Here is a 21,476-nt window from a genome sequence, read left to right on the forward strand (position 1 = left end):
AAAACATTGAGTGAAAGAAGGAATAACATCACTGGTGTTATGTAAATACATCCTTGCTGAATACAAGTCACTAACTATTCCAGGCAGGTTGCACCCTCTTCCCCATCAGTTCATTTCTCTTTCACTAGTACATGGCGGGGGGGAACCAGATACATGCTCATCTTGATCATGTCATTTACTAGAGTCAGCAGTGATGGCGAACAGGGAATCAATCATTCAGTCTTACAGACAAACCCCACCAATAAATCCCATGGAAGCATACACATGTAGAGAAAACAGGGTCATGAGTACACACACTCCTTCCGCTTGTCCTATGAACTTGATAGCTCTGCTCAAACCTTCCTCTTCTCCTAGCAATGTTTTGATTTCACAGCAGCATGGCAACTCCTTGCTCAAGTAAAACGACACTGCCTCACTGCGTGTAATTAAGCCTATAAAAAACCCAGGCTTATTTGTGCCTTGCTAAATCACATGATTGAGATTTTGTGGAATGCTGTGAGTCAGAGCACTTGGGAAGCCCTGACCAGCTATTTCCTCAACATCTCAATGAGAGATGTCTGTAAGTTGTTCAGGTTTGTAACTCAGAAGTCAGTCAGCTGAATGTTTTGAGTTTGCTAAAAAAGGTTGGTACCCCATTTCAAACTGCCAGAACCCTTGCAAAACAATCTTGACTACAATACAGGATTAAGCACAATGTTAGCCAATAGAATAGGGCACAGTAAATAATAGTACATACAGCAGGAAGCTGCTTTCTCGGGGGCAAGGGGGGGGGGGGCATGGAGGGGGGGTGGAGAGAAAGTAAAAAGGTCTTTGGCATCTTTGACATCTGTCCTTTATCTTGCTTTTACCAAACCAGAGAGACGTTCCGAGTATAAAACCTGCAAATACGCTTGCTTTAATAGGGTTACTTAACTATGGTAGGAGCAACTGTTAAAGCTTGTTTTTATTGTGCAAGTAGACAATGCATGTAATACCTCCCACAGCCATTTTTCATGGGACTGCTTATGAGGGTAAAACTAATTGAGGACAAGTATTTAATCACCTCTCTCTTATCTTGGCTTATCTAAGAGTTAACATAGAAGGACAAAAATTGAACCAAGGCACATCTTACACAAATTTTAACACGGATTAATGTCTCAGCTGAGAAACTAATAAAAATAATTTCTCACCGTGTTTAATTCAATGCAAGTGAAGTCTTGTTCTGAAAAGGTACTAGTTCATTTGTTCTTTTCTGACAAATACTGGCCATCCCGAACCATAATGAACCTGAGGGCCCAAGCAGTTTGAAAGTATTAGTGTCCTGTGATGTCAGGCAGCCCAAATTCAACAGCTCTGGTTCTCAGACAGTACTCACAAGAGCTTGAGAAAGGAAGACAACAAAACTACCAGTCACAAAGGAAAATGCTCTTGGTATACATTCCTGATGATGGTACTGTGAGCCATTGAGGAAATGTGGGTGTAAGACATCTACACCTTTTATTACAGCTTACTGCAAACTCATGGAGTGCTTGTGCAGATTAAAACCATTAAAAGTGTATGCATTTTTCATGGAAAAGTTTCCATCAGTTAAGATACTAATGATGTATGTCTGCTTGCTCCCAAAGAACAAGCAATCTTGTTCAAAGAAGTCACCAAGTTCTCAGTGACCCAGACTGCACTATAAAAATCCTCTATAATTTAACAATATCATCAGGATAGAACACTCATACCACTAGAAACAATAGCTAGATTATCCCTTCAAATTTGACTATGGCCTTTAAAAGAAAAACAGTGGATGGAGTATTTTTATGGAAAACCCATTTCAAGGTTCTCAGGAGAACTGAGCTGGAAAAATCACCATGTAATGGGATAAACTATTACAATTTCAGGGCTGGAAGTGGCCAACATGATTTCTCAGTGCACGCTGCCAAGGAAAGCAACTCTGTAACTCAAAGGGCAGGAGAAGAGATAGAGGTAGTAATATCCCTGTGTTCAAAAGTTAATAATTTACAACAACACAGAAATCACGTGGCTGAGAGAAAGGTGTGTAGAAAAGACTAGAAAATGTAACACATTCCCTGTTTTTCAGAAAACTGAGATCACTTGTGTCAAAATAGAAATCTCAGCAAAATACCCAAATATCCAGCAGCAGATTATGAGAAAACTTGGCATCTTTCAGTCAAGCTGAGGAAGCAGGCTGCGGAAAACTTAAGACAGACAGGGGAAGAAATCCTTATTCAAAGTAAAAATTATTTTAGGGCCTATTTGCTTTCTTTCAGAAACATGCAAAAATGCAAGCCATCACTAATTACAACTGCCAGTCACACAGAGCAGACCAGAGTCTCCAGCAATAGAGCAAGTGTTTCAAAATGAACAGAGCAGAAACTTTAGTTGCATCATTACCCCCCAGAGACTGTAAAAATGCTGTAAGCAAATTATAGCTATTTTCAATTAAACACCATGTGTCAGAAACCATTTGAAACCAGATCTTGTCACAAAGATGAAAATTCCTTGTTAAAGATCTCAATAAATAACTTTAAAAGTGATTTTGAGTGAACAAGAACCTGCAGCATGAATCAAAACTTCCAAAAGCTTGCCCCCAAAAAATCACTGTTCATCTAAAAAGAGACATGCCAAATAGGCTCACGGGGAAGGCTGTGTTTGGGTGCTGTGCAGCTGCAAGGCAGTGGGATGGCTGGGTCAGAGGGTGGCTGCGGTAACGGCATGCTGGGGTCACATGCCGCAGCTTATCAGCACACGGTGCAGGCAAAGCCTATGCCTTACAAGGCACAACAAACTGAACCCCTATTTCACAATGAAAAGTTTAAAAACAAACTGCAAGTTACAGTATCTGACCAGATGGGTTGCCCAAGGCATCAATATGGCAAATCCTTCCCTTCTTCCCAAATTCAGTATGACCCTGGCAGCAGCGCTGCAAGTTCCCCCACACTGTCTTGGCAAGACAAGCCCCAGAAGCAGAGCAAGCAGCAGCAGCAGGGTTTAAAGGCTAGTTCAGTCTGCGAGGCTGGTTTGCCTGACGGTTATCTCTACTGAGGCTGCCCAGAAGGACTGTGCGCAAATGCTTTCCTTTTAAAGGGAGGTTACTGTTTATTTCACAGAAATTTAAAGCTAGCTAGCAGATGGTAAGGCAAAGGCAACTGAGATGGGGCCCGAAGCTACAGCTTCCTCTGCTGTCACCCACTCACACAGAACGAACTGTGGGACCTGCAGGCTCAAATGCTACCACCACAGCTCAGGATGGTTTTACACGCTGGCTAAGCCAACCAAAGCAAGCTGTCAGGAGGAACGGCTGAGCTTTTAGCATGTGCACAACTGCGTGGTCAGCCATAACAGTAAGATGAGCTGAAAACAATTTGAAAATTAACTTTACAAAAAGTAACTTACAACCAGATAAGCAAGCTGATCCAGTTGACCTCAGACATCAGCTGCTACTGCTGGCGCTTGGGAAAGCAAAGGAAGGGCAAGACTTTCTCCCTTGGTGGCAGGGAAGCCTGAGATTGGTGAAGGCCTTTCAGGGAACTTCACTCTTGCTGTGCAAAAGGTCTGGTATCCTGCTGACAATCTGTTGAGATGTTAAGTCTTCACTTACCTATGTCTGGCAATAATTTGCATCGCTTAGAAATTTCCAGCTTCACGCTTGGCCTCAAAATCAGATCTGATGTTCTCAAAATGTATTATGCGCCACATTTCCCAATGGCCGTAGAGAGCTGGTCACGCAGCACTGGCTCTTCTTTGTCAGCTAAGTTGCATTAGACAGAATCTAAAAATACATTAAATACTTTCTAATTTTACTTTTTGACATAAGCAGTTACTATAGCTGCTGCAAAGATGTTGCAAGAAAGGTCAAGAGGTCACATAACTCCTTTTATTCAGCTGGGATATGTGCACTGAAAGGTCAAAAGGCCTTGGAATATAATTTTTTTGTTTCAATGCTTGCCTTCGCATTGGTACTTTATCAAAAATATCAAAAACAACTTCAAGAACTCAAATGAGCAGATAACCTCCTACTCCAAGGAGGAAACTAATTTAGCATACTTACAAAATCCATCTGCAATGCAAAGTTCAAGGAAATGCCGCCTAATATTTGAGAATCTCACAGATACCAGGTTGCCAAGAAAAAACAGCATTTGAGCAAGCTGTGGGTCTGTTTAGTGAGAGGGTGTTTAATAGTACTGACAGCCCACCAAATAGTATGTATTTATCATGCAGAAGTAAAATAGCTTTTTATACCATTTGCACAGATGTAGCGCTTTTCTCTCAAGAAGCATCCAGGTTTTGTGTTCATTAATTTACATACCACATACTTAGAGGACGTAGAGCAGTACTCCTGAAATAGACGCAAACCAAGGCACTGGAAAGGTTTTTTTTCATGCCAAATACACAGTACCAGAGTCTGAAATGAAAGCCCAGTGCCCAATAACCCTGCTCCAGGTATCAGCCCAAGCTTCCACCCAAACATACCGAGACCGCTGATTTTAGGATTAAGTCTCTTCACTTGTTCTGCTTGGCTACCTTGATTGACACTGCAGCCCCTATGTTCCTGAATAAATCTATGAAGTTCTACAGTGTCTGCAAACTGGTCTTTGAAAGTGAGGAGGGGATTAAAAAAAAATAAAATTACTTGATGGGAAAGCAAACAGTTGAACGTGAATAACCATTGCCTGTACTTCTGCTGCTACTTCTGTAAAGTTGCTATGGCTATTGTTGTGATGTGCTTCTGTTCTGCATCACTTCATTTGCTCAAGTACAAAATGTGGATCATTTAATTAGCATAATCTTGATCTCCAGAACAATCTGTCTGTTCACTTTGTTGAACAAACCAGCATTATCTTCAGATAATAAAGCGAGACTAATCTTAACTGCCAGTGGAAGAATTTACTCACTCACCTTCACCTACAGGGCAGTTCACTCGGCCCCTCTGTACATCCCTACTGCCTGGAGCAGCACAGTCTGATTCCAGGGTAACTTAGAAGGATCCTTCCTGGGACATTCCTCAGTAGAGGCATGAATTCATCTCTTATAACAGCACAGTAAATCTGTGCTATATGTATCTTCCTTCCTGCTAACAGCAATACACTGGTCAATCAATACACTGCTCAGTAATTAAATCATCTGCAAGACCTCCAGTGCTCATTTTGTACACACCAAATCCAAAACATTATTTGTGAAGATCCTGGCAGAAGGGAGTTCATAGCAATTCCTAGTTCCCATGAAAAGCTGACAGATACTAGTGAATTACCAACATATTTCAGTAAAACTTCAATAGCAGTTCTAAATTCATCCTTATCATTCTTGTGCACTCTCCAACAACTATATAACAAAAGTTAAAAAAGAAATTCACCTGAACCTTATTTTTGTCAACGTCTGTACTGTATGTTAAATGTTCTTTTTATATCAACTCCTTCCACCCTACCAACACTCTTAGCTGCAAACTTATTTTGTTACCAACTATTGCACGAGAAATCCCTTACCAGCACTCGGTACCAAGCCTCCAGCATCACTGACTGTACTGTGATCTCTGCCATCCATCATACGTGAACATTTATTTTTTTTTCTCATAGAGCAAATGCACCACAACTGCAGGTTTTTACAGACTTGCTCTCCTGCCTGAGAAGCCAGCCAGTCCTAGGTTTTCCATCTACAAGCTAGGGAACTACACAAAGCTACTAGCAGTCAGGGCAGGAAGACTAGCATTTGCCATCTTACACATCGGCCAAGTTCTCGATTCTTTGGTCTTTACTGATTCAGCTTTGATTCTCTTGCATGCAATCCAAGAGATGTTTCACTGTACTTTCTGCTCTATCTTCCAATTTTCAAATCACTGCCAAGTTCTTTAATATGTCAGTATCTTGAACGTGTCAACAGTATTTAAGTAGTGAGCAAGTAAAGCTCAAGAGCTTCAGAAGTACAGTGGTTATCATGCTTCAAGCCAAGCAAAGAACATTTTAATGTTCACCTTCACGTGGGGAGTTTTTATTGTACCTACACTCCCCAAAACTTCTTTTAGTAACTTTGCATTTCCATCAGCATGTACACTGTTTGAGTTATACCAGGAATAAATACGAAGAAAAAGAGCTTTTCCCACAACAGCCTTGATGGGTTACTTTTAATTAAAATCAGTTTAATGATTGATAAGCTCTAGTATTTCCAGCAGCAAATCGTAAGTGGTTGACTGTTTCCAGATACAGTGAAAAAACTGAAGATAATATAACTACATAAGCTAGCATACTTAGTTAGTTTACTGGTTGTCAAACATAGGAAAAAGTGAGGGTTTAACATGTAAATTGTCACGACCAAGAGCAAAAATTAAATGAGTATTTTGTAGGAATCAGAAAGTTCAACTATATAAACTTCTTAAGGAATCACTGCTTCCAATGCTTACTCTTAATCTCTCACAAAATTACTTTTGACATACTTCCTACATCAGAAACCAATAAGCACAAGTTTTCAGTATCTGATTAGTATTTAGGGGGAGGGGATATCCCATACATAAACTCAGTACAGTTGCTACTGTGAAACGTTCTTCACTCATGCCCCTTAAGCAAATAGAAGAACACTGCAAATACCTGTTTCCTAGTATCCTTCATTTGCTCTTTGAGCTTGTGGAGACAGCAAAAGGCAATGCAGTGTGCCTGCGCACCTGTTAATGAAGACATTTCTTCCTTACAAACAGAACAAATGCATCTGCAGCTGATTTAAGATTAGCCATACAACAAACCAAAGTTTCATTCAACACTGCAGGGAAAATAGGAGAGTGGGTATATGGGAGTGTGAAATCCTGAAGCTCTAACAGGATCCTCCCTAATCCTGCATGTGTCTTCCTCAGTCACTGTCAGCAAGGATATAGTGCTGTTTGAAACAGCTGCTGCATCCACCTGTCGTTCCTCAGCTTGTGCTGGTGGGAGGAGGAGACAACACACAAGAGGGAGCATTTCCTCTTTTGTACTGTTATTTTATTTTGTAGTAAGATCCATGTAGTATATAAAATATAACAGGAAAAACTGAACAAAGCCTATAAAATAAATGGAGGAGTTCAGATGATGAACCACTACAGCTCTGCTTTCGTGGTTTTTTGATGATGTCACCAGAACTCATGTACTGTTTACGTTGTACTTTTACAGTTCTCTAGCATATGAACCTACATAAAAAGCTGATATGTTCCAATTAAGCCATAGTTAAGTGACAGATGTAGAGAAAAAAACGGCTTTCTTAAGCCACAGCTGCCCTTGACACAGGTTACAATGATGTCTAGCTATACCATAATGCACATTACATCAAGAACCTTGAAAGAGCCTCTTGAGAAAACGAGTTCACATTAAGCATTTTAAAGAAAGGTCATAAATACTGCACTGTACCAACAGTACCTGCCAATGTCCTCCTTATGCCTGAGGAGCATTTGTGGTTTTTAAGAAGCTACTACATAGATGACACCAAACCTAGAGGTAGGTTATAGGCAAAGGTAAGTTACAGGCAAAAAAAAAATCCCTTTAGAGCTAGTCATTGCACAAACTGCCCAGCAGGAGGCCAGGCAAAATGTCAACAACTCTTTCCTCCCACCTTAAACATTGCTCATAGGGTGCATTTAAATCCTAGTGCCATAAGAATGACAGTGGATCATCAGCCGCTAGTAAATGCAGTCATGCCAAGAGAACAGCTTGAAGTTCTTCAAGCAAAAATCTATTACTGTGCAAAACTGGTGCACTGGACTGTTACCAACTAAACCTCCAAGTTTAGGAAGTGACCTGACGGTAGAGAACCAAGGTGTTCGTTTTCCTTTTGACATGGGAAATACTCTACATAATCAACAGGAGAACATACTGCTAAGCCTACGTGGAAGGAGTCAAAGATCAGCTTGTCTCAAAAGGTTCAAGAGACAAGAAAAAAGGAAAAGTTGAGAAAGGTTAAAAAAAAGCACACTTTTCTGAGACCAAGTTTTCTTTTTTTAAAAAGTTACTGTACCAAACAAGCCAGTAAAACAGCTTGTCTTTGGTATCATCTGGGATCAACATAAGGTTGATAACAATTATCATGTACACATTTCAACAGGGATGAGAAACACATCTGCAAGTACGATAGTTAACAGCAAATTAAACCCAAGTTTTAATTGTGTAATGCATTCAGGTCACAAAATGTGGACAAAATTTTAATCTTAACTACCTTCTGTGCACTATTTGGTGATAATCAAAAGGAACAATGCTGAAGATTCATTTTATTTCTACTTCCAAAAGGAAAAGGGGGAAAGGTTAAATAAGTGTTCTCCAATTTGTTCTCCACTATATGTACACCCACACACATACACACACGCACATGCACACACCCCTCAAACTGCACTGACATTTCTTTTTGACCAAAAGAGTAGATCTTGGGAGTAAGTGCAAAATGCAAAATCAACTGACAGAAAATGCTGAACAAACAGCATCATAAAAATACAAAATATTTATATTACTGAACTATTAACAGATGATGTTCTCTGTTTCTTTAAAACTTTGGAACCACATAGCTGATTTCTTAAATCTAGTCCATGCCAGCTTCCAGAACTATTAACGTTTTAGTTAGCTTCATTCTTTGATGCTTCATCAAAGTTTTCTACGAGATCTGAAAGACATGAAGATATTTAATACAGTAATGCCAAGTACCATTACCTTCATAAATTTAATGAAAATGCACATATTACAGGAAAGGTTAAGTAGTTCTTAACTATACTTATGTACACCAATTTTTACAGGCAGATTTCAAAGGGCTTTAGAAAATATGGTTTGAACATACGCAAAGAACTAGAAATGCAGGAACACTCAGAGGAGTGGAAGTTCTAACATGAAGTGATCAAGATCTGAGGTGCTCTACTAGCTGCAGTTGAGTCTTGAGCCATCAGCATTCTTTAAAGAATGCCTGAAGTTAGGCACCCATTAACTGCTGTACCTCACGAAACAGAAAATGTTGGAGAACTGAATTTTTATGCAAGGTCACAAAGAAATAAACCAGTGCCAGAGCATGAGGAATTGAACCTCTGGGTCCACCAGTTTGTTGTTTTAGCTAATACACCATACTGATGGATACAGAAGAATGTGGTGATTGATAGACACTTACTGACGAATTAAGAATTTACAATATTTACTTATTGAGAAACTTTCAGACAGTGACATAAGCTTTGTTTCTTCTACTGCAGAAATAAAAATCCCCACCCCCAGACTCTGATTTAAAGACAACCTGATGACTATGTCAATCATGTCATTTTGCAGCCCTAAAACCCTATCTGGACATTTAGATCACCTGTTCAACCTCCCTGAAAGTATTTTAATCTATTTCCACTTAAGAATTAAGCAATTTGCACAGGGTAAACCTTTTTTCAAAAGCTGGAATCCAAAGTCATCCATGTTTTAATGCTGTCCGGTATATGAAGCCTCCCTCAGTAAGTGAGAGGTATAATTGCATCAGGAGCTAAATATTTAAATGCACGAACTGAAATATTTATACATTAAATGGACATATGTGTGTATGTGCCTACCTGGGACATCATCATCTTCTTCATCAATATCTTCAGATTTTGGTGCTTTACTATCCAACACTGTAAAAAGAAATATGGTGCTGAGTTTTCATTATACAGAATTAGGGACAGTCACACAACAAAATAAAAAAACATACAAGTGAAAAAAGAAAGCATTTCCCCAACCCCCAATAGTGATAAACACACAATGACTGGGTATCAACAGTAAACAGCATGACCATAAGGTCTACTTATGAACATTCTCATACCAAAGTATTAGCACAGCCATTTTCAAATGCTTAGGTGTATTAATGCAGAGCTAGCAAAAGATCAAATGATACAGAAAAAAAACCAGCGTGACTAAATCTTCTAGCTGAAGTCATGTGTTTCAATGCAACAATAATGTGGTACCAATCAGGGACCAACATATCATATGATTCAATTATCAAGAGGCCACAACTGTAGGAAAAACTATTTCCCTTTCAAGGGTCCTGCATCAAACTTAGTCTTAAGTCATGGAAGTTGGAACATGCTACAAGTAATCTAGAGAAATGCAAGAACTTCAAAAATAAAGCATTTCTTCTCATTGGTCTGACTTCCTGTACAATCTAAAGAAAGCACGGCAAGAATCCATTGGTACTGAGGTGGTATCAAAGAAATATGCTTATGACAATCCATCTTTCTCAATTTTGAAAGGTTTTTTACATATTAGTAAAGAAGGAAAAATAGACCCTTTACTTTCAATTAAACTCTGAACATGAAATATAGATGAAATAAAAATTGATTTAGAAGGAATAAATATTTTTTGAAAACATTAGAACAGGTAATGTATTTTCCAGTTCCAAATACAGACAACTGCAACACGTCCAATTACAGTCTTTTTAATGGCCATAACCATCTAACCAGTACAAGTATGAAAAATTTTTTTGAATGTCCAACATCACCAGGGCTTGATATCATGAAGTAGTTTTTGGCAATGAACTCTGATACAGGTACTTGTAATGCAACGTGTACCTGTTCTGCGGTCTAAGAAAACTTCTACAAACTCATATCAAAGTCTACAGACTGATAACTGATTAATTTCATAACATACACCATTGCAAGAATAAAATTTCCATCTATTCTTAAATTACAAACTTGCTCAGGGACAGTAGTTGAGACCTCTACAAAACATGCTACAGTGCTTCCCCAAGGAGGGTACTATCCTAAAAGGGATTGTCCCCAGACTCCATTTCTTAACCGTAAAATTACAGTAATAGTTATACCACATACATATACACACACACCAAGCTCCCATGGCTTTAAAATGAGTACAAAATAAAGAATCACATTAAAAACTTTGATTTTTTTTTAAAATTTTCATCAAATCTTTGATTTTAATTCATTTTTAAAAGTCTTGCTTTAATTCCAAACAGAATTATAGAGTAGAAGATACAGAACGTGTTTCTTCCTCTATATCCACAATAGAAATGTTTTTTATGAACAAAGAAAACAGAATCCAATTCCCTGACAAAAAGAACCTGTCGAGTTTTTCCAAGTAAGAACATGAACTTGCTTTCCTATTTTGTCATATGCAGTTGTACACCTGGAATCACAGCATGCCTGACCTACCAGATTTTTATTTTTTTTTTAAATCAGGGCCTGCCTATATAGAAACTTGAATCAACAAGAAAAAAAAAACGTCATCTGCCCCCCGCCCCTCATATTTCCACAACAGCGGCAAATAAATAAAAGTCATATGCTTTTGACCACTTTTTAAGTCACACATGCTGCTGTTAAATATGGGTCAAAACTTTTATACTGCATACGTTCTTTAAATCAGTGATGAAAGGTTCCAAAAAGACCTACCTTGTCTTGGGAATTGTTCAGCTAACTTCCTGAGACTTGTTAAGCTGTCAGCACCAAGCTGGCTTAAGATGCCTGGAAGCATTTCTGTGATCGGTTTAGCCTCGGCATGACCAGTAATTGCAAAAGTGTTAGCAGAAAGGGAAGCTTGAACCTTGGGGTTGTTGAAGTGAATAACTGTTCCATCATCTTTTATCATGTTCACCTGTTTAAATATATTAATAACATTTACCAAAATGGTGCAGCATCTTGTTGAACAAGAATGATAAATTATTAATTCAAATCTAGATTTAAAATATTAATACAAAAAAAATTTACAAAACTAGTACTCCTCCTAGAGAATAATATAACCATGACAAAACTGTCTGGAATTAACACCATTTAAACTGGAAGTAAAATACAAGTTAGTGACAAAATATGGGTTCATACATACTATATGAAAAGGTTGAATTTATGGTTAAAATTACACAGTATTTAGATAAGCGTATAAATATGCAAGGATTATATGCTATCATACAGTTCATGTATATTTTTAATAAAGGCAAAAACCATACATAGGTTATTAGACTTTAAGGCATAAATGAGTTAGTATCAGGCATGACTGGGGGGGGAAAACACAACCAAACCTTGAGCACTATGGTAACTCTTTACAAACTAAAAGCTCTTAACAAAAAAGCCTTGCCACATCAGTTTAAGACATCACCATTCACAGCTGTGTCACCTAACACAAAAACATTATTGTTTGTGCAGCAGAATTGGCAAAGGCACAAGATTCACAGTCTGGCCTAATTGCTGAAGCAGCCCAAGGCCAAGGATGCTTCCTAGACACATACACACAGACCTGAGGTTTATGTACCAACTGCACTAGAACAGGCTTCTATGCCTTCCTAATAATTCCATGATGACTCTTAAGACTAAGTACATCATACAGTGACCCCCATCAAAGATTATACTGGCGTATTTGTATGGGTTTATTTTATGTTTTTTAACTTAAAGGGAGACAGAATGGAAAGTTAAAAAGGCTTTTCTTCTGGGCATGGCTAAACTGTGGTAAAGCGGAAAATAATTTTGTCTGAAAAAAGGAAGAGAGTTCTACCCATCAAACCGAACAGTAGTAGTAAACTTATGTCATAAAGCTAGTAAGTATTGTTTTTAGTAGAAGTTACAGGGAGAAAACAGAAATTTGGGAACTAAAGATCTAAAAATATAAAAACACGTAAGTTATCAATCTTCATACAGCAGCAGAGTTCAAAATATGTTTTGAAGAGGAAAACCAGGTGTGTTGCTTTCCTGCAAAACTAAAGGATGCCCTGTCCCTTACACATGGGGAAATGGTAAAGGCTTCAAGCACAGTCATCCTCTTACTTAAAAGCCTCTTTTAAAAACCACAAAGATGAGCTGTTTGACTCAACATTACTAGCCTCGCCAAACTCTTCTATCTACACAAAGTTTACCAAGGTCAACTTGTGTCCAGCTGAATACAACAACATACTGCAATTATGTATCTAGCTATCAAGGCAGAAGCATATTGCATTATCTTCCTTCACATCAAGACATTTAAAATCCTTAATAACCATGTCTGAATAAAGATCTACACTAGGGATGGGGAGGGAAACAACCACAAAACAGAACAAGAACTGTGTCTTTCTTTGGGTTTGTATAGCTCAGCATATACATATCAAGTCTAAGTAAACAGACAAATTGAATTGTTTCTGTAGCAGAGGTATGAAAACTTACAAGCAAACCAGGCTTCTACACTGAATCTGTATTTGCCTTTGGAAGAGAGGTATGCACTAGGTGACCTCTGGAGGCACCTTGCAGTCCTGCTTTAATTAATTAATCACAGATTAAATATTATGCTTCTTTAACCAAGTACTACAGTAATATTGAGTTCATGATGAAGGAACACCTCCTCCTCCCACATATGAGTGTCACTCTCTACAGTGTTATGGTAAATGTCAGTGTTTCACTTCACATTTCATACATGTTAAATGTACGTAGACATATTCAAGGAATATCTGAAACTTTTACAGTCCTACATACATTAACACAGAAGCTGGTTATGTATAGTCTTTGCTGTGTTGTAAGGAATACCATCTCCTCTGACTACCACAAACAATTTTGGTAATTTTTATGCAGTAAAAGGACCTAATTTTGATAATACAGACTTGCAAGTTCTTATTCCAGGTATTTTTATGCTTTCCTTTATATTCTGCACCACACAACCCTTGCTTTGGATGTGCCTGCACAGTACATGTGTGTTTAATGCTCTTCTCTTTAAAGTAGGTAATCAAGTTCATGAAGTCAAGAATCAAAGAGTTTTGTTTTGCAATGAATGCAAGACACATACATGACAAGCAGCTTACTAGCGTCTATTGTCACTATCTGGCCAGCAGAACCTTCTCCCTTCTTTCTCTAGGTAGGTATGCATTAATGTGAATGAGACAACAACCAATCAAATAACTTTACCTATCAATAACCAGACCTGTAAGTTTTGAGGCAAAAAGAAAACTGTTACTTGGGGGGGGGGGGAAGAGGGGGACAACAAACCAACAAAAAAAAACCATAACACCAAAACAACACAGTGAATTTAATTTCAAACAAGAAACACTTATCACTGTACCTCTTCAATGCCAGCAATGTTATTTACTGCCAGTTTTTTGAGGGAACTCTGAAGTTTTTTGTCATCAGCTGTAGCTGTTCTGTGCACCACCTTCTTCTTTCTGCGAGCTGTTCCCTGGAAAAGAATCAAGACACAACAGTCAGTTATTCTCAAAATCTCACAACACTTTAATTTTTCAAAGTCATATCACGCTCTGAGGAACCTATCTTTAAGCTATGAGAAAGCTCTGTAGTCAAAAATGCTCCTCAACTTACTTATCTTCACCTACGGTCTTAACTGTCAGCATAAATTTTAAGGTTTTTCTTAAATGTAAAAGAGCAAAATGACACTGAACAGTAGCAGCTTCTCCCTTCCCACAAGCTAGATTATAAAAATACTATTTGCTATTTAGCAATATATAAAAGTTTCCCCAAGAACTTTATTTTTTCCAAGATGAAGCACAAGTACAGTGACTTTAAAAGGTCACACTTTCATAACCAAGTAATTAACATTTTTAAACTGTTCCACAGACAGCAACTTTGGAATTCCTACTCTGCAAACTTTTGTACAACTGTCATGGTTTAACCCCAGCCAGCAACTAAGCACCATGCAGCCGCTCACTCACTCCCCCCCACCCCCACCCCCCGCCCCGAGGGGGATGGGGGAGAAAATCGGGAAAAGTAAAACTCATGGGTTGAGATAAGAACAGTTTAATAGAACAGAAAAGAAGAAACTAATAACAGTAATGATGACACTAATAAAATGACAAGAGTAATAATAGAAGGATTGGAATGTACAAATGATGCACCGTGCAATCGCTCACCACCCGCCAATCGACACCCAGCTAGTCCCTGAGCAGCGATCCCCCCGCCCCCACTCCCCCCAGTTTATATACTGGGCATGATGTCACATGGTATGGAATATCCCTTTGGCCAGTTTGGGTCAGGTGCCCTGGCTGTGTCCTGTGCCAGCTTCTTGTGCCCCTCCAGCTTTCTTGCTGGCTGGGCAGGAGAAGCTGGGAAATCCTTGACTTGAGACTAAACATTACTTAGCAACAACTGAAAACATCAGTGTGTTATCAACATTATTCTCATACTGAACTCAAAACATAGCACTGTACCAGCTACTAGGAAGACAATCAACTCTATCCCAGCTGAAACCAGCACAACAGCCCTGACTATAGTTAGGAAATGAACACCTACACTGAATAAACTATACGCTTTTTTGTCACATTAGCTACCTGCTGGCTCGGAGAAAAAAAACCAGCTCAGTGCAGAGTCAGATAAGCCCTGGAGCTGCCACAAAGGAAGAAACTCCCCAACAGGGAGAAGAGAAAGACAGAACTGGAATAACCAACAGGTAAGCTTAGCTTGAGATTTCACAAGGTCACAAAAAGTCACTGAATTAAAAAGAAAGCTTACACACTAGAAACTACTCATCCAGTAGCTGTGAACTGAAAGAAAACTGCATTTCAGGCAGCAGTATTACAATTCAGATCACACAAAACCTGTATTTTTCAGGCCTCAAAGTATAATTTTTTCCCCTCCCATGAACTAAACCCTATGCTTTGAAAACCAAATTTCAGACATGTTTCTCCCTCAACGTGTAAATTACAGGAAACAGTGCATCTCTGATGGTTTTCTTACCTTTCCTCCTATTCGGACCTGCGCTTGAAGCTTGGCCAGTTTTTCTTGGTTCATAGTGCTGTGTCTGAAGAGTAAGAGTGAAATACAAGTTAACCATCAAAATATTAAAAAAAAAATTTCACAGTCCATTTTAAAAGCACTCTTAAAATTGCAGTGGGTTTTTAAGCTTACAGAAAATTCAACAAAACAGTGCATCAAACAAATACGCATAAACAAAAAGCTTTAAAGCCACACAACCTAAATAATGTAATGCGGTCCAGGAGAAGCTTGTTTAGCTGAAGTGGCTGTACCACGAGGAGGCAAATCAACAGGACATTTCATTTTGCATCAGTCTGAGGTAGTGTGAATTTCCAAGTATGCTAGCTTACTGTTGGAGCCATTTGACTGAACTACTGACTCAGAACACACCCAACTCTGCACGTACAGCACGAGTGCTTCTAGAAAAACACCTTGAACAGAGCCCAGGGAGAGACCCATCGCTACACTACTTTGAATACTATTTTTTCCACATAGTGAATCTCTGATACATTTAACTAATAAGCCAGCTCCGAACTCGGTGAAGTTCACATCTTTGACAGATTTCCTATATGACCCTCCGGCAACTATTCATCCAATTCAATGACTGCGAAGTTAGTTAAGTGGCATCTCCAACGGGTCAGGTGGGACCTTAAAAGGCTGGAAGACCTGAAAAATCTGTTACGGGTGGAAAAACACCTCAAGCCTTCCAACACAAGGAAAGCATTTCGCTGCTCTGCCCCAGTAAGTCACCGGTGATGCCCTGAATGAAGGGGGGAACCCCCTCCGCATTTGCATTGTACCGGGGAAGCGACAGAGAGGCGGAGACGGGGCTCCGGCGGGCGATCGGGTACACGGTGAGGCCCCAGCACCGCCGGGAGGATCACCACACGGCCAGGGCCTCCGCCGGAGAGGCGGGAGAAGGGACTCAGGGCGGCTCCCTGGCCACCCCCAAAGCCCCGGGGAGCGGGAGGGGATCAAAGCCCCGTCCCTCGGGAGCCAGGGCAACCCCACGCGGCCAGGGCACCGCGGCCCCAGGGGAGAGTCAGGGCCCACCCGAGCCAGGCCAGACCCCACCACACCGCGTCCCGGCGCAAGGCCTCGCTCCCCCCCGCCCCCGTCCTCTCCTCGAGGAACGGCCGGCGCCCGCGGCCCCGCCACGGCCCAGCGCGGCAGACGGGGACGGGACGGGACGGAGCTGCCGCGGCGCCCCGCCCGCCCCACGCCGGGAGGGGGCAGGGGAAGGGGGTGGAGGGGCCGTGCCGGCGGAGCGGTGCCGACGGGGGCGGGGAAGGTCTTACCCGAGTCCGGCGGATCCTCCGCAACCCAACACGCGGTGAGAACAAGATGGCGGCCAAGGAAGGAAAGAGAGGCGCACAGAGAAAGGAAGCTTCGCGCCACGTGACGGCGCCAGCCCGCCCGCGGATTGGCGGACGCGGAGGCGTTACATTTGCATAGCAGCAAGGGCGGGGGCGCGGGGAGGCGGGCGCGCGGCGCGCGGTGCCTCCTGGGAGTTGTAGTCTCCGGGGACGGGCAGGGACCGGTGGCCGCTAACCCGGACCCGGGACGCGGCGGCTCCAAACGTGTCACCACGCATTTGTCGGAGCGCTGTCCCCCTCGGAGAACCCTCCTTCATACACGAATGCTTGCGGTCGGTTTTACCTTCCCAACCAGCCGGGTGGGACAAAAGGATTATTTGGGAGGAGAAAATAAATCCCGAACCCGCCCCTCACTGCCTGCTCCCGCCGGGGTAACCCTTTTGTTCAGGGGAGTAACCGGGGTTCTGGGGACCCGGTGTGACTGAGGTACTCCTGCCCCGGAGGCCTCAGCTACCTGCGCGGAGCCGAGCTGCTCTGACCGAGAGGGAAACGGCTGGAACCCCCCCCCCTCAGAGGGCGGGCGAGAGAAATGCCCACAGCAGCCCCTTCCCGCCCAGCCTCCCCCGGCACCCCCGAGCCGAGAGGTGAGGGCGGTGCACCGCCCACATCCGCCTCACATCACTTCCTGGGCTTGGGGGAAAAAAAAAAAAAGAAAAAAAAAGGAGGAGAAAGAATAATCACTTAAGCTGGTCCGGTCCCGTCTCGGAGGTTTAGGGGCTGCACCCGGGGTGCCGCTGCTGCCCGCGCCGACAACCATGAAGGCTCAGCCGGCGGCAGCCTCCATCTTCTGTCTGTGCCTGGCGCTGGCGGTCTCCGCAGCCTCCGCCGCGGAAGGGCTCGGAAAGGGTCAGGCAAACGTTTTCTTTGGGCTTTCCTCTCAGCTTTTGCCGTTGCCGTGAATGGGTGCGCGGGGGGACCGGGCCGGTTCCCACAGCCCGCGGCGGCGGGGGGGGGAGGGAGGCCGGGCCGGCCTGGCACTGTTTAGAGGGAGACCGCTGCCTCTTGACTTTAAAGATGAGGCGGTCTTTAAGCGATCTTTGCCGTCCCGCCTCTGTTCAGGCTAAACCTCGAGGAGTTTCCCTTTCGAGGGGCCCCGCTTCTATGTGGCGAAGGCCGGGGAGTGGGGTGGGGGGCGCATCGCGTCAGTGCCCCCCCTGGTGCCAAGGTGCCCTGTCAGGCCTGCCCAGCCTCTGCTGGCTCCTGGCGGGCGGGGAACGGCTTTTCCTTCCCGCCCTCGGCGTCCCTTTTCCTTCATGACCGCTCCTCACCTCTCCTCTGGCTCGCCGAGGCCTCCTTGTCTAATAGCCATGTCTAATAGCCTGGTTCAGTTGCCCCAGGGCCCTGAGCCTCACCCCAGGTGGTGGCTTTAGCCCGTCGTGGAGATTAATCTCCTCTTCGGGGCTGGTAGCAAGGTAATTCGATCAATGACAGCAAAGCTTTGTGGTGTGGATCCCGGTCATTCCCCTTTTGTTTTACAGTTAATTGCTCAGATGTCTTTCATTCAAAAGAAACACTGTGTTGCATAATGCTTTTAAAAACATACCGAAGCTCGCCACAAAGTGGGTTTTAGTAAGAAAAGCCTTCGAAAAGTGTTTCCTAGCTAGAACAATAGAAGGTTTTCCCTGTTTTAACATATTGGCCTTTGAATGAAATAGCTGACGTGTCGATATTCTGAGTAAATGTGACTTCTGCTAATCCAGCTGTTTTTTTGCTCTGCCTCAAACATAGCCTTGTCTCTGAGGCTGCCTCTGCAGCTGATATGTGTGTGTGATTGGACATGGACAAGGCGTCCCCACCTTACTGTAGCACAACTAAATATTTGATGTGTTGCATCATATATGTTCACAGTTGTTCACGTCAGGAGAGGAGATAAGGCAATAAAAATACTGTGCCAACTGTTCAAACCTCCTGGATGCTGAACTAAAGTGCCACAAGGTTTTGTCGACCCCGTTTTTGGCGTTCTCCAGCTTCTTTGCCATAGTGGTCTACTGGAGAAAATGTCCTCTTTCCCCTGTGTCAGCACTGGGCAGTCTGTGGCTCCTGACCCCTCTGCAGCTCCCGAAATCTGCCCCCCTCAGCACCGTGGGCACTGGGGGTTCCTGACTAATCCAAACCCTCAGCGATGGGAAGAGGCAAGTCAAGGCTGATGTTTGGTCATCCAGCACAGCCCCACATTACTGGAGCCATGAGAGAAGGTCTTGCAGGGGAGTTCCCCTACGAACAGTTCCTGGATCTCCTTCGTCTCAGCTCTCCATGTGGATTTGGCTGTGTGCTGTGTTGGCTACAGGGTCAAAAAAACTGGCAGTCCCTGCTCTGCAGTTGTTAAACGTAGGCTCGCTCACTCTTTATCTCGGCTGACATAACAAGACTTGTTACCTGGGTATGAGATAAAATGTTTCCTGCATCGTTCAGACACTGTAACGTTCAGAAATCTGTGTAATGGCGTTCTTTCTTACTCTTTGATTATATTAACATCAGTAGTAATACTTAATAGTTTTAGAGCAATTAATGATCATATGTTGGCCTAGGAATTTTTAAGTTTCGCTTTAGTTCACGCTCAGTGGGATTTAGAAAGCCAAATGCTGACATGTTTAATTTGTCACTGATGAGTTAATAAATGTTCACACATTGAAAAAGAACGGGGAATAATCAGAAGGCCCTTCGTTTCTAATCTCTGTTTGGGGGATTTTGGTGTCATTTGCATACACATAAAAATATTAATGAGTGTGGTATGTTTTTGTTAATTAATTTCAGTGGGATTCCTCATAAGACTATGTAGGTTGTAAGTATTTGCAGAAGTCTTTCAAGGGCTGGGATTATAGTTGGCTTTAAAAAAAGAATATAAAATGAGTTGACAATATTCTTAGGGTTGGACTGTTTTCTTCTGTTAGCTGACGTGTTAAATTATGCACCATTTATAAACCCTTCTCTCTGGCAGGTTTTGGAGATCATATTCATTGGAGAACACTAGAAGATGGGAAGAAAGAGGCAGCAGCCAGGTATGTTAGCTAGCATTAAATACAGAAAAGTGCCTTTAAAAACATTCACAAAGGTTCTGTGTCAATCCTAAATGTAACCACAGAAAACAGTAATTGTTAATAAACATGAAGGTGGTTTAGGAGACTGTTCGGATCCCTGTAGCTTATTAGAGAGAAAATACAGAGTTTTGCCAACTTTGCTGAGGCACCACGTAGGTTTAATCACTGCAGTCGAATTAAATGATTGAAGTCCTAGCATGTCGTTGAAATGAGAAGAAAAGAATTGTTTATCATAGTAAAGAAAGAGATGGTTCTCAAACCCACGGATGCATGTTTGAGTAGTACTCCGTCCCCTTGAACTTGGCAGTGCTAATAGCTTCCGTAAAATTCAGTGTGCCTGTATAGATGAGGCCTCAGAGGGAGATCAGAGAGTTATTTTTTTACCATCTGCAGAAAAAGTCTGAAAGTGTCAGACTATAGTGAACTGGTAAGTTGTTTAAGTGGAACCCTTTCTGGGTTAAGCTTAAACTCTAAAAAGAACACTGTCTCTGTGAAAAGGTAAAAAATGACATTTTGATGCATTTTTTTCTCAGAATTTCTTCTGTTTCTTGTTAAAATGTGAGAGGGAAAATTGTATGCTTACAGATTCTACTTGTACTTTTAAAATTTATAACCTAGCTCTGACAATGCTGACACGAGCGGAAATTCATTACGCTTTCCAGGTTTGCTGTTTAATTGAATTCTGCTCTCCGGCGGATCTATCTGGCGAGCGTAGACACCAAATTAACCCAGAGGGTACAGTTCAGAAGTCTTACAGGTTTTTGTAACTGGTTATTTTAGCATTTATTTGATACTCCCGTGCAAAAAAAAAGGACTATTTCAGTATTTGCGGGAATAATTGTAGCATTACTTTGCAGTGAAGCAGAGGAAGCTGTAAAATGAGACAGAGGAGGGAGGGAGAGAGGGGTGGTGAGCTGTCAGGTTGAGACAGGGTGAGCGTTTCTACCCAGAACCCCCCCGCAGCAAGGGACGGGTGTAAGGCACGCGCTCTCCTTTCGCTGCCGGAAACATGGACCGGCTCGCTGCTTGGAGTTCAGCAGCATTTGAGCGTTAGCGAATTGAAGGATTGGGAGAAACCACCACCAACAAAGAAAAGATGAGCCTAAAAAGCAGATTTTTGGTCTAAGTCTGACCTTAGGTCAGGAGATGAAAACTTGTACGGAACTGTCTGTTACGCATCAAGTGAGATGCGCCTGAGCCGGTGGTCTGGGAAGTTGCAAGACTCGGGATTTCAGTTCCGTGAATAGCGCAATCAGGATGTGCTGGAGATGCTGGAGACGCCTGGTTTTGCAGTTCCCTGCGGGCGAGGGTGTGGATCCGGCGGTCATAGCGGGACCGAGTGTCTGGTTCCCGGGGGCAACCCCCGTTACCCGTCGCGCTTTCAAGCAGGACGGTGTCCCTGGGCCAGAGGCGTGCCGCGGCGAGGCGGTTCCCCACAGCTCTTGGGGCCGTCTGAGGCGCTGGCCC

General features: G+C 42.3%; 2 protein-coding genes across 2 annotated transcripts in view; one reads left to right on the forward strand and one right to left on the reverse strand.

The window, feature by feature from the left end:
• Positions 1–6,943: 6,943 nt before the first annotated feature.
• Positions 6,944–17,004, reverse strand: BTF3L4 (basic transcription factor 3-like 4). The gene is made up of 6 exons (XM_010582386.1): positions 16,894–17,004; positions 15,578–15,641; positions 13,953–14,066; positions 11,333–11,534; positions 9,506–9,565; positions 6,944–8,595 (listed from the first exon to the last, which is right to left on the reverse strand). Exons 2-6 carry the CDS (start codon positions 15,629–15,631, stop codon positions 8,549–8,551), a joined length of 477 nt encoding a protein of 158 aa, XP_010580688.1. The 5' UTR covers positions 15,632–15,641; positions 16,894–17,004; the 3' UTR covers positions 6,944–8,548.
• Positions 17,005–17,606: 602 nt separating this feature from the next.
• The window catches only part of TXNDC12 (thioredoxin domain containing 12 (endoplasmic reticulum)), a 10,521-nt gene continuing 6,651 nt past the window's right edge, over positions 17,607–21,476 (forward strand). The window contains exons 1-2 of the mRNA XM_010582387.1: positions 17,607–17,817; positions 19,910–19,970. Coding sequence (XP_010580689.1) covers positions 17,727–17,817; positions 19,910–19,970 — 152 coding nt within the window. The 5' untranslated portion in view covers positions 17,607–17,726. The remainder of the gene's footprint in view (positions 17,818–19,909; positions 19,971–21,476) is intronic.

The sequence above is a fragment of the Haliaeetus leucocephalus genome, unplaced genomic scaffold (assembly GCF_000737465.1).
Source record: "Haliaeetus leucocephalus isolate CR32 unplaced genomic scaffold, Haliaeetus_leucocephalus-4.0 Scaffold848, whole genome shotgun sequence".
NCBI lineage: Eukaryota > Metazoa > Chordata > Aves > Accipitriformes > Accipitridae > Haliaeetus > Haliaeetus leucocephalus.